At 37.3% G+C, this 13513-nt stretch overlaps 1 protein-coding gene across 10 annotated transcripts; it reads right to left on the bottom strand.

Annotated features, from left to right (window-relative positions):
- Nucleotides 1-333: 333 nt before the first annotated feature.
- LOC137813416 (nucleoporin) lies at nucleotides 334-12940 on the bottom strand. Of its 10 annotated transcripts, none has more exons than XM_068615646.2 (9): nucleotides 12703-12940; nucleotides 12260-12399; nucleotides 11007-11649; nucleotides 4159-10865; nucleotides 2584-3421; nucleotides 1794-2479; nucleotides 1208-1346; nucleotides 1029-1110; nucleotides 334-952 (listed from the first exon to the last, which is right to left on the bottom strand). In XM_068615646.2, the coding sequence occupies exons 2-9, from the start codon at nucleotides 12308-12310 to the stop codon at nucleotides 850-852; spliced, it is 9249 nt and encodes a 3082-aa protein (XP_068471747.1). In that variant the 5' UTR covers nucleotides 12311-12399; nucleotides 12703-12940; the 3' UTR covers nucleotides 334-849. The 10 variants fall into 10 exon arrangements, with proteins under 10 accessions (XP_068471747.1, XP_068471749.1, XP_068471748.1 ...); XM_068615648.2 differs by having other exon boundaries at nucleotides 1806-2479; XM_068615647.2 differs by having other exon boundaries at nucleotides 2584-3418.
- Nucleotides 12941-13513: the final 573 nt, after the last annotated feature.

Here is a 13513-nt window from a genome sequence, read left to right as displayed (position 1 = left end):
GTGATATAACAAACTCAGACAATAGAGAAGGATAAGCATAAAGGGAGAGAATGCGAGAGTAAGGACGTACAAGAGGTTTTATGGGCAAAAGATATTTCCAGAAGTGAATTGAGAGAAATGGTTTTAGGAAATGTTTTTGGAAGATAAGAGTGTGTAGACAGAGATAAGAGTGTGAATAACATGATGGGAAGTGTCACAAATACCATTAAAAACATGCACGTTACAGTAATTTTAATCTGACATGATACAACCTTTTATTTCTTGTATATCAATGTTGTTGACAATGAATGCTTAAAAGAAAACATGGAGAATCATAAGCAAACGACGCAAGCATGTCCCAAGGTCAAAATCTAAATATATTTGGAGTTTACATGTCATATATATGTTTTAATGATTGACAAACTGCCAAAAAATTCGTAACGCTAAGATTGATGTGAGAATACAAAGAATGGCAACTGCGAAATTTGTAATGCCTAAGCAGATTAAAAAAACCTTAATCGAAGTTCTCAAAAGAATTATATTTCCTATATACCTAACTGGTCACTTATCCTGCTTAGTAATAATCTTGTTGAATGCATATTTTGAAAGGAACCAACTAGGATGTTTGTGGAGCTGAATCTTCATCCATTGCTCTCCAAATACTGAGCAATCTGCTTTCTCATCTTTTCTTCAATGCTCTGCCTGTAACTCTTTGTGGCAGCTGCATCTTTAATTTTATTATATTTATAACTGCCTCACACCGCAGCAAGAAGCAAGCAGAAGGAAGACACTGTACTGTACAACTTAACAGGGTCCTTTTTCAGGTATCAGTGGAGTCAATCATGTAAACCCCAAATCAGAGACCGCACCTCAAACAACAAAAAAGGCAAGTAGTGCGTGCATTATGGCCCAATAAAATATAATTCCAAGCCGTAAGACAGGTTGTCTCATTAGAGTCCGATCACAAGAAACCCTGCACAAATACGAATTAAAAGCCATTCAATAAACAGAAATTTAAAACCATGAAAGCATAGGGAAAATATACCCACCATAAGCCATCAATCAAGTCAGTCAATGGTCTAGTAAATCTTGGGACAATCTTGGACGAGGTGAGGGATTTGAAACCATGGACTGCAACAGAAAGTGGGAAACCAGAATTAAATAAAAGGAATCATAAGGCATAGCTGAAAGCACCAGAAATCAGTACAAAGGTTTAGTGCAGAACTACCTTTGTCATCCTCTTCCTCTATCCTACTGGTACTACCAGGGTCTGCATCTACAGCAATGGCAATATGATCACTGTTGCCCTTGCGCAAACTGCGTACTTGAGGTGCTACAAAAGCCCCCGATGGTGACCAATGGTTCATCTATAAAAAACGGGGAAAATGAATTCAATTCCTTCAAATTTAAATCAACCATAACTGTGCCAATGCCGTGACCAAAACGAAAAAATCTTTAATTTCTTTTAATCACTAAGTTTTATTTATTTCTTGTTTTTAAAAGCAAGTGCTAACTATCATATTTAACCAGAGTAAAAAGGTCGTTACAGAAGAGAAAAAGTGCACATATCTTATTATCTAAGATAACTCAAACATAAAACCGAACTTTCAAACTGCTTCTGTTTGTCTTGAGTTGACAATTTTTTTAGAATGAATGTTGTTAAGCAAGACAAGGTAATGGCACAGTAACGTATTTCATGTTTTATTCAATTTGAGGTTTTAATTTGAAAAGAATTTTACTTAATCCAGATTTATTATAATATTTTTGTACTAGTGCAAATGACCAACTATTAAATAAATAAATGATTTTCTCACCACTGGTTCTACCTCCACAATCTCTGAGCTTGTGCCAGCTCCCTTTCCAGTTTCTTCCACACCTTCAAGCAAATTTAATTGCAATTCTTTCTGGTGTAAGGACGTCTCAAGACTTTCTGTTTTGTGATTCAATTCTTCTACCTTACTCCTTTCTATTTGCAACATCGCATCCTTGCTTTCTACAACTTCCCTTAGATTTTCCAATTCTGACAATAAAGACATAAGCTTCTTATGAAGTATTTCTTTGCATTCATGAACCTGGCTATTGCTCTTCATATCAGGATGTATATCATGCGCCCCGTCATGAGACACAACCATATCAACCCATGTTAAGAACTCAAAGATCTCATCAGAACTTCTCTGATTGCTCATTTGTGATGCAAGAAGAACATCATTAGTGCATCTGGTAACCTCTTGTCTCAAGAATGAAATTTCAGTATCTCTTTCTTGCAACTGGGATTGGAGCTTTTCAACCTCAGAAAGGAGATTTGCCGAAAGGTGGTGAAGCTCATCAAACTTGCTGACAGTTATGGAAAGTTTTTTTATAACCTTACCACGAGAAAATTCAAGGTTCTCAATCTCTTGATTCTTTTGTTGAACAACCTTTTCAAGATCCACAATCTTATTTGTCAATTCTTCCATTTGTGTTTCTTCCTCATCAAGGGCATGCATTAGTGCTTCGATTTCTGCATTAAACCAGCAAGTTTCAGAAATATTGTAAGTTTCTCATTTGTAAAAGAAATATTGCAAGTTCACTTCTTAAAAAACAAATGAAACAGAGAAAACCCACCTTGGTCTTTGGCAGCCAGTAAACCAGTCTGAGATCGCATCTTCTCCTCTAATGCAGCAGTGGTTTCTTGCCTATCCTGCAGCTCATTCACTCTCTGTTCGAGTACCTTCCTTTCTGCCTCAATCACTTCCACCTCTTTCTTTAAATTATGTTCTTGAATCTTAAAAGCTTGAAGATCTTGAGAGTAACTGTTTGCAGCAGCTTCAGCATCCTTGATTTGTTTTACCAGATCTGAGCAAATCCTATCTCTTTGAACATCCTTCTCCTGAAGCTCTCTCTGCAAATTTGCTATAGTAGCCTTCATTTCTTTTTGATTAGCATCTAAAAATTCAGCTTTTATACTAGTAAACCCTTTCACAGCCAACAGCAATCTATCTGCCATGGTTTTAATACATTCCTCAGATATGTCATCATCAAATGAAGGAGTTTCCAAGTTAATTCCTAGATCTGAAGAATCAACCTTCGTCCCAGACAGTTCAGCCTTTTCATTTTCAAGTACAATGGAAGAGTTATTGCATGCGTCATAGAGGTAGGCAATGATCCCACGTAATGCAACAAGTTTCTCATCATGCTCACTTAGTTCTTTCTTCACAGTTTCACTCAACTCTCTTTGGGAAGTCATTTCGATTTGAATATTTGCCATTAGTTTAGAGAGAGTTTTGTCTAGTTCCTGTGCGAAACTTGAGTGTATGTTTATTTTTTCCTTCAGAGAACTGACCTTTATCATGAACTCTTGTAGTTGATGACCAAATAGACGAAGATTTTCAACTGAAGTATTATCATCATACTGATCAATTGCATCAAAATCTCGCCAAGAATCTGCAGGCACAGAGCTCTTCTGGAACAAATATCACAAGTATTTAGGAAGGAAACAAGGCCATATTACCAAAAATAGTACTAACAAAGTGCAATTAAGCCAAACACAAACCAAAAAGCACATATGCAACAAATAAAATTTGAGCTATAAACTTAAAACAGAGCGAGGGTTTTTGTGAGTTTTTGTGCTGGAAGTGCAGTTGCAACATTCTATATATATTATATAATATAAATATGTTCCATTATAATAATAGACGTAAATGCTAAGACAACAATGAACTCAAATTTCCCATTAATCTTAATCTAAAATCACATTATAACATATTTACCATTACTAACAAAAAGTGAAGAAAATTATATTCAATAAAGGAGTGATTGAAAGTAATGCCACTAAGATGCTGATAAACAAGGAGAAACTATGAAACCAAAAAACATCTCAACTTTCCACTGCTCATTCTTTCTAGTTTGAAAAGTCAGAGTTCATTTAAAAATATCTAAGACAACAACATTGAGGAAACAGAAACTACAAAAAGAAAAAATAAAGACCACCATCACCAGCCCCAAAAATTTGAAGTACAAGAATTTAAACTAACACATCCCTGTCATAAACTGCATTAAATCTTATATTTTTCATTCTCAAATTCACATTATCTCTTCATCTACAGCGTGAAAGAAAGTTGAAGTAGAAATACAGAAAATGTCAGAACATGATGTAAAATATAATTTTGAACTAGTTCGATATCCATGTGTTATAAATACCTTATTAGATGCCCAGTGATCTTTGGTGATGGATGAATCCACCATATTTGTAGCATTGTTTCCTTTCATGCATGACTCAAGACCAGCCTCCAGTTTCCGATAAGATTCCAAATCAAAGAAAAATGCATTGGAGAGTAAACTGTGAACCTCACCAAAGCTTTTGAAGACTAGGTTCAGATTAGATCTTAATTCCATGATGTCAGAAAAATGGCTCTTTCTTCCCTCCTCGTGCAAGGCTGATAACTTTTCAAGATGTGCAAGCGCTTCCAATTTGGAGGCCTCAGCTGAATCCCTTTCTCTTCTGATATCCACAAGTTCAGTAGTCACCTTTTCCAGCTCCTCCTGAAAACTATCATTCCTTTCTTGAACCTCATTTAACTCTGCCAGTAGGAGTTCTGATGCTCTTTTAGACTTCCTGGATTCTTGTTCTAAAGATGCCACAGTACTATGCAGATCAGAGCATAGTTTCCCAACCTGTTCCAACTTCTTTACTGGATCACTCATATGACCTTCACCACCAACCTCAATCTCACCTAACTTGTTCAAAATCAGTTGCAGAGCATATTCTTGCTCCTGCAAATGGTGCTCTGTTTCTTCCAAATGTTTCTTCAGTAGCAAACTCTCCGATTCAAGAGCTTCTAACCTATCTGGGTAGGTTGACAACTGTCTCAACTTCTGTTCACGCTCTGCAAGTGTATTATCCCGGTTGCTGATCTCAGATTTCAAGTGCTCCATCTGAACAGTCATCTCTTCAATCGTTTGTTTTAGACTGTCTCGGTGCTGCACCAATGACTTCCCTTTCCTAACTGCAACGTTTAACTTCTCTCTAAGAGAAGCTGATTTATGCTCCTCCTGATTAAGAAGCCCTTGCAACTCCTCAATTCTTTTAGTCATAGCTTCAACTTCACCAGATAAAGATATTTGTTTTTCCAAAGATCTATCTCTCTCCTCCTTCACATGCATCAATTCATTCAAAGACTTCTCCAGATCTATTTTATATCTATCAATATCTGTCTCCTTATCAAGCACATCTATACTTCTTTCTTCACAAAGTGTACCATCCTCCTTTTGTGACTGTAGTCCATCACCGAAAACCCCATATGCAGGATTCTTTGATGAAAGATTTGCATGATTTTCTATAAGCTTTCTCAACAATTCTTCCAAGGAATCAATCTTCTCACTACCAGAAACCAGATTTTCTGTTTCAGATTCTGACAAAGCATCAACAACTAAATGATGCAATTTTCTGATCTTACCATCAATGATGAGAATCTGTTCTTCAATGGCAGCTTTCCGTTCCAATTTATCCTTTAAATTAGCTATTTCATTGTGCAGTTTTTCATTCTCAAGTTCAGTTTCTCTTGTCTGTGCAGATAGTTTCTGTTCTATTTTCAGCTTTTCTACCAGCTTTCCCAGTAATTCTTCCAAGGAATCAATAGGTGCATTACCAGAGACCGTATTTTGTGTATCAGATTCTGACAAGGCATCACCAACCAAGTCTTGCAACTTTCTGATCTTCTCATCAATAGTGAAAAATTGTTCTTCAATTGCAGTTTTGTGTTCCAATTTGTCCTTCAAACTGGTTATTTCCTTAAGCAGCTTTTCTTTCTCAAGTTCAGTTTCTCTTGCCAATGCAGATAGTTTCTGTTCCACGTTCAGCTCTTCTACGAGCTTTCCCAGCAATTCTTCCAAGGAATCAATAGGTGCATTACCAGACACCATATTTTGTGTATCAGATTCTGGCAAGGCATCACGAACCAAGTCTTGCAACTTTCTGATCCGGACATCAATAGTGAAAATTTGTTCTTCAATTGCAGTTTTGTGTTCCAATTGGTCCTTCAAACTAGTTATTTCTTTAAGCAGCCTTTCATTCTCAAGTTCAGTTTCTCTTGTCAATGCAGATAGTTTCTGTTCCATGTTCAGCTTTTCTACGAGCTTCCCCAGCAATTGTTCCAAGGAATCAATATTTTTGTTTCCAAACACCATATTTTGTATATCAGATTCTGACAAGGCATCACCAACCAAGTCTTGCAACTTTCTGATCCTGCCATCAATAGTGAATATTTGTTCTTCAATTGCAGTTTTGTGTTCCAATTCGTTCTTCAAACTAGTTATTTCTTTAAGCAGCCTTTCATTCTCAAGTTCAGTTTCTCTTGTCAATGCAGATAGTTTCTGTTCCATGTTCAGCTTTTCTACGAGCTTTCCCAGCAATTCTTCTAAGGAATCAATATTTGCATTACCAAACACCATATTTTGTATATCAGATTCTGACAAGGCATCACCAACCAAGTCTTGCAATTTTCTGATCTTGCCCTCAATAGTGAAAAGTTGTTCTTCAATTGCAGTTTTGTGTTCCAACTTGTCCTTCACACTAGTTGTTTCCTTAAGCAGATTTTCTTTCTCAAGTTCAGCCTCCCTTGTTTGCAATGATAGTTTCTCATTCTCATGGAGCAAAGACTCCACTTTTTCAGAAAGGTCCCCTCTCTCTGATGTGAGTGCACTAAGGTCTTCTTGAAAAGCAGACACGGTCCTTTGAGACTCTTCCAGATCGGTATTTAGCAATCCACAATAACTTTCATATTTTTCGATCTTAAGTTGCAGAGCATCTATATGATGATTAGCCTCAGTAAGTGCTGCACATATACATTCAATTTTATCCTCTGCCTCCATAGACTGCAAATGTGAAGGCATTTCAACTCTATTTACAAGCTCTTCCCATCTTTGAAGCAAGCTGTTTCTTTCCATCAATGACTGCTCAAGCATTTCATTTTGCTCAGCCAACCCATAATACCTACTCTGCAACTCCTCAAATTTCATTCTAAAATCATCCGAATCTGGTTGTAGCTGACTATCATCTTTCCACGAATCTCTGACTGCATAACCAGCATCAGAGTATGAGTCTCCTCCCGCAGCATCTTTCTGCTCCCAATCATTCAATGCCAATGAGTTTCCAGAAACTGAACTAGCCAACCAATCAATCTTTTCAATTGTATCCCTTGAATGAAACTGCTCTGGAAGATCTAAGTCTTCCAATATCTCTTCTATCCTCTGAAGCATTGAATCTTTAAGGAGAAACGACTCTCTCAAAGCATTAGATGAATTACGTATATAAGAAAGCTCAGATTCCAGAGCTTCCACACATTCACCAGCTCCTGCATATGTCTTAAGTTTTGTTTCAACCTCTTGAAGTCTATTATCTTTCAACTGTAACTCTTGAAAGCATCTCTCCAATTCACTGGATGTCTCTGCTAAGGACTGCTTGAGGCCATCTCGCTGTACAACTAGCCCTTTCCCCTTGGCAACAGCTATGCTAAGTTTCTCACGAATGGAGGACACCCGCTGTTCTGAATGCTCAAGTTCATTTGCTTTCTTGTGTAATTCAGAGCGAGCAACAACAAGAGCTTCCTCAGCCTGATATAAGCTTTCCTTCAAAACAAGGATTTCATTTTCATTCTCAAGACGCTGTGTGTCTAGATAATGCATTTTTTCTTTCAATTCAGCCAATTCCATCTCCTTGGATCCATATTCTTCTTTAGACGTGTGATACTGGATTTCAGCCTCTCTGATTTTCTGTACAAGACTAGACACCAAAGATTCTAACCATGAAAGGGGCGATTTATTCATATCAAGCTTTGGAATATCTGTATTCAGCACACCTGTCAGATCTGGTATTAGCTTACTAACAGAATCTAAATCAACACACTTCATCTTCAATTCTTCCAATTCTGTTTCCCTGTGCATCAATTCCGACTTCATCTCCTTGGTAACAGACTCAAGTTCCTGCTTCTCGGTTAATATATTCCCAATATGTTTCAAGATGGGCTGATAGCTATTATAGTTAAGCAGTTCAGGCAGCACTTCACTTTGTACATCTATCTTATCATCCATAGTCCCACCATTTCCGAGTACAAGTTTCCTCAGGTCACTGTACATCTTATGCAGTAGACTAACAGCCAATTCATTCCTCCCAAGCAGATCATCACATTTTGAACTCACTTCTTTATACGATGTGCACATTATTTCATGCTCTGAATTAGTAGATTCAAGTTTCTTCTGCAGATCAAAAATCATTTCAGCAGCTGCATGAACTGAAACTTTTAACTGATGAGTGATATCCAGGTCACCATGGGTGTCAGAAGTGAAAGTTGTGCACAAAGTTCCACCAACTGATTCTTCCAGCTTCCCAACTAACTCGACAATTTGGGCCACAGACATATTCCGGCCTTGCTCAAGTAGCATTGCCCTCTCTGTTATCTCCTTTTGCAAATTTTCCAGTTGACTGCCAACACTAGAAGCCATATCAATTGAAATGTGTTTCACATCATTCATTTCAGTATGTAATTCACTAATTGTTGATTGACAATATCCAAGCTTTTCATAAAGTTCATTATTTTTGGCTTTAAGACGGGCATCTTCTAGCTTTAAAGTGTCACAAAGTTCCTCAAGAAGAAATTTCTTTTCTTGAATATCACCCAGAAGTTGCTTTACGGATTCATACTGAATGGTTAGTTCAATGTTGGATGCTTCCATATCTGAGCAATGTTGCTTCAATTGTTCAAACTGGTCTTTGAGATCACTATACTTTGCGTCACCAGTTTTCCGATCATCTCGCTCCACCTTGAATAATGCACCCGCAATCTGAACATCCAGCTTCCACTTCGAAAGCAATTCTTTCAAATTTTCAATTTGTTTTTTGGTCAACTTAAATGAGTTTGATGATGACTGAACATAACTGGAATCCTTTGTTTCCTCCTCAGGCTCATCTTCATGTCCTTTTGATTCAAAAGCCTGTATCAATTTTGAAACCACAGGTGACGAAACTTTTTCACCAGACCTGCTGGAGGATACTGATTGAAAATGCAACTCATTAATTGCCTTTTCAAGCATTGTCAAAACTTTCTCTGCCTCATCCAAGCAATCCTTCAATGAAACAAACCCAAGATCATCATCAAATACCTCACATTCAAGTCTATTCACATGTGGTCCCACTGGTGCACCTTCCTCTGGCTCCTGATCCATATGCAGAGAATCCTCGGTAATTGCAATTTCAACGCCCTTACTTTGTTCATTGGCTTGACGCCCAAGGTCCCTGGGTTGAGATAGTTGTTGGCTGTGTTCCTTTCCAGTGTCTTCTATTTTATGCTTATCCAAAGTGTTATTGCGAAATACATTTTCTTTGGAGATTTGTTCCAAGTGCACTGTAGCTTCTTTAAGGTCACTTTCAAACCTCAATCGATCCCCCTTTTCTATAGATAATTGCTCATTTAAGGCAATGATTTGAGAAGAGAGTCTATGATTCTCATCTTCAAGATGTTTAATCTTATCACCTGAAAAAGCAAGGTTCCCATTTAAGTTGGAATTTTCTGTCTGTATACTCGCCACCAGATCTTTATTTTCAACCAAATCTAATGACAGCCTGTCAATCTCATGTTTGAGATGCTCAATTTCAACTTCAATCTTATTCCTCTCTTCAGTCACAGAAGAGATCCTGTCAATTAAGTTGGACTTCTCAAGTTTTACTCCTTCCATCGAACTGTTTAAGTCAGCTAATTCAGTCGCCAGATTCTTAATTTCAAATAGATGAAATTCCTTCTCCTCCAAAAGTTTATTTTTCTCACCATTTGTCAAATCAAGAGTTTCATTCAAGCCCTTCTTTTCCACCTGTAAACTTGAGATAAAGCCTCTGCAGTCAGCCAACTCTTTGGATAATTTCAATGAATCTTTGTGAGACATATCAAAATTATTCTGCAGCTCAACCACTCTGGCAGAAAGAGCTTCCACCTCAGCCATGGCAGCATTAAATTGATTTTGTAGTTCCACATTTTTGCTAGAAATATCATGTAGATCAACACGGCAATTATCAAGTTCTTCACTAAGGTGTTGATTCTTCTCATTAACTTCATTATGAGAAGCACGAAGCTGATATATTTCATCAACCAACTGATGACCCTGGTTATCAGACTCCAGTAGTTCAGCTAGTTGAATGTTAAATATATTTTTCATTAAATTTGAAAGAAACAATTCTTCTTTGAGACTCTGAAATGCTTCTGAAATGTCATGGTCTGATAGAACTGAACCACTGGCTAAAGGATCCAAATCAGACTCTGCTCCTCTTGCCTCAATCAGAAACTGACACTCTTGTTCACTAAGCCCCCTTATAATTTCAGCCAGCTGCAAGAGATTAAATGAGTTTGCATCAAAAACAGAAGACACATCCAACGGTCTGGCTGGATCAAACTCATGACCTGCCCTTGACTTTGGATCTTCAATTGTGAGTCCAACATGAGGGCATTGCTGATTAAACCCCTCCAGAAGTCCCCTATCCTGTTCAACGAGAACTACATCACTATTCTGTTCTTGATTAGACTGAAGGAGAATTTCTTCATGGTATGAACTAGGTAATGCTTCTCTCTCCAGATTCCTCGCTGAAGTCCCTGAAGCTGCAATATCATCTCTCTGACCTTTATCAAAACCTGAAAGCTTATCTGACACAACCTCGTGAGAGGAGAGCAATTCAATTGACTTGCTCCGTTGTTCAGCTTCATGAGACGCCTCCCCAATTCTTGCTTTCTCCAAAGAAATTCCCGAAAGAGACTGGTCACTCTCACCAACTTCAGACAAAAGAAGCTGCCTCTGATCATCATTCACGAGATCAGTGCTTTGACAAAATTTCTTCGTGACCAAACCATCTGCCTCCTGCATTGCCCCTACCCAGCAACAAATGAGAATTTAAATTATAAATCAAATCCATTTACTAGTTTTCCCAGCCTGCCCAATTAATATCCTAATACCTAAACATAAGGGTATAACATTAATGAAGGTACAGAGAGAAAGAGAGAGAGCACAACCTAAATCTGTTACCTGATCTTCCCTTGTTTGCATCACAGATGTATTCTGAATATCCTGAGATAAAAGCAACAATTCTTCCCTCTTTTCACCCTCTCTTTCTGAAATAGACTCACCCGCTGCAGATGTGCCAGGAGCAGACTGGGACAAAATGGAAACAGGTGCAGATGCATGATCATGTGTTTCTCCTCCTTCAGGAACCAGGCTACCTGAAGTTCTCAAAGACACATCCTCTGCCACATCAGCACCAATGTCTTTAGCAATATTCCCTTGAACAGATAACTCATTATCTTTCTCACAGACCCCAGGAGCCCGATGTGCTAGCTCAGCATTAGAATCCAATACAGTTTCATCACCTGTATTATGTGTCATGACGACTGATGATGAAACAACAGACAGATCAATATTGTCAGGAGGTAACGAGTTTGCCACAGACTGTGACTCAGATATTTCTGTATTAACCACATTAGAGTGACTGTCATCCTCAACATTTCCATCAGTTATCTGAGATGACACCGTTGAAACTGAGACACTACTTGCAGCATCAGAATCAGAATCAACTAGCTGAGGTAAACCAACTTTTTTTGATGATTTTCCACTGTTACTACCACTTTTATGGTCCTTCTTCTGACGAAATTGTTGGAGCTGAAGTGAAAAACATAGTGAAAAATAATTACGAACTGTAACCAGTCAATTGTAACTATATATGTTCAAACAACAAAATAAAATGAATCAAATAGAAAGACAAAGACAACATTAAATGCTTTATTAATAATAACAATTTTAATAAAACAAATTCAATCAAGTTTACACATCAGCCTTCAGAAAGTAAATGAACAGGTGAATGAATGCTACAGTGTACAGTCCTTAGCACTGTTTTCTTAGATGAATTTGAATCCTATAAACAAGTTGAGGCACATAGTAACTGCTCACGAGTAAAACAAGGGATTACACACTCACATACAGATTTGCTAGGTCTTGGTGTTATATATAATGAAATTCTAAGCCATTGACACCTAATCCACTCATCACTGGTCATCAAATCTACATTCCCTCTAAAGTACAGTGTACAACACCCCACACTTCTCAGATACGAAAACCCTAGACAACAATCCCCTAACTCTGATAGGAACCAAAATCCTATTACCAAAAACACACCCAGGAATCACAAGAGCTACACTTCCTTCACCCCCTCCACACACAGAGACACACTTGTCAAAGCAAGAAATGAAACTCGTATTGCAAAATCAGATACCCTTTTCCTGCCAGCTGCGAGTAGATCGGTACGGCTCTTGTTTCGGTCCATTCTCCGATCCACCCCGTTCTTACTCCCCACTGTACCCGCAGGAATCACCAAAATTGAGCTCTGGCCATCGCTAAGATCCTCCTCTTAAACTGCAACCCAAAAACCAACCGAATCAAATCAAATTTGTACACAATTACAATCATTAACGCTCTTCACAATCTAAAACAAAAATAGAGAAACCAAAATATTACATCCTCCAAATTGAAACTTATAAAACACACATAAATCGTGTTGGTGCCGTGCGTGAAGGTGTCAAAAATTCATTCTTATTCCGTACAAACCAAACACTGAATAACCTAACCATCTGATTCGAAACGCAGCGAATAATGAATGAAAAATCGGAAATGAAAATAAATAAATAGCAAAAGCTTTAAGAGGGAAGAGAGAAGAACTTGATTGAGAGTTGTTGAACGGTAGAAACGACGTTCTAGCATGCCATTATCATTAGAGGTGAGGTGAGGTTCGTTATGGCTACGGCTTTGGCTATGGTTGCGAATTGAATCCTTCTTTCTTTCTTCCTTCCTTTCTTTCTGTTTCTTTCTTCTTGGCTATGGTGTGGTGGTATTGGCAGCAGCGCTCATCAGATCTAAACGCAAGCGTTATTTTCTCCTATGGTTTAAGAGTCGAATCAAGCAACATCCATTTTTAATTTCTTTATAAAACAAATTTTCATTTATGACGTCAAAAACAAAATAAAAATAAAAATAGGGTTGTTCGGTTTGGGGTTTGGCCAAGTGACGGTTGGTGTCGGTTTCTTAAGGGAGCAGCAACTCTAGTGCGGAAAATTTTATGGTTTGATAGTCTTTTTGTCTGCTTTAGAAACTAATTGTAATTTTCAAAAAAGAAATTAAAATAATGCAATTAAAAAAAATGTATTATTGGGTGTTATTATTAATTGTTATCAATCAAATTACAAAAAAAGGATATTACTTTCTGTTATGCAATTTTTAAGAAATTTTTATCCTTTTTGTCTTTGTAATTCTAACTACCATATAAAAATAAAAGCACAATTGTACTCTTTCATTTTAAATTTTATACACATATTTTTTGTATATTAATTTAAATATGGAGACAATTCAAAAGTATATGGAGACAATCAAAGTGTATTAATACATAATAAAAAAATTTATCATTGATATATATTAAATTTAATGTAAAGAAATGTGGATTCAAATTCTAGTTGTAAGACCCGTAAACCCCACT

The sequence above is a fragment of the Phaseolus vulgaris genome, chromosome 1 (assembly GCF_051622355.1).
Source record: "Phaseolus vulgaris cultivar YP4 chromosome 1, ASM5162235v1, whole genome shotgun sequence".
Lineage (NCBI taxonomy): Eukaryota > Viridiplantae > Streptophyta > Magnoliopsida > Fabales > Fabaceae > Phaseolus > Phaseolus vulgaris.
This window is presented reverse-complemented; position numbering and strand designations above follow the sequence as displayed.

Excerpts from the sequence above, each read along its gene's own strand:
- LOC137813416 (XM_068615646.2), bottom strand. The coding sequence starts at position 12,310 with ATGGACCGAAACAAGAGCCGTACCGATCTACTCGCAGCTGGCAGGAAA. Across the intron at positions 11,650-12,259 it reads TCGCAGCTGGCAGGAAAAGG|CTCCAACAATTTCGTCAGAA; the intron begins GTATCTGATTTT and ends TTTTCACTTCAG. Across the intron at positions 953-1,028 it reads GACTTGATTGATGGCTTATG|GGTTTCTTGTGATCGGACTC; the intron begins GTGGGTATATTT and ends GTATTTGTGCAG.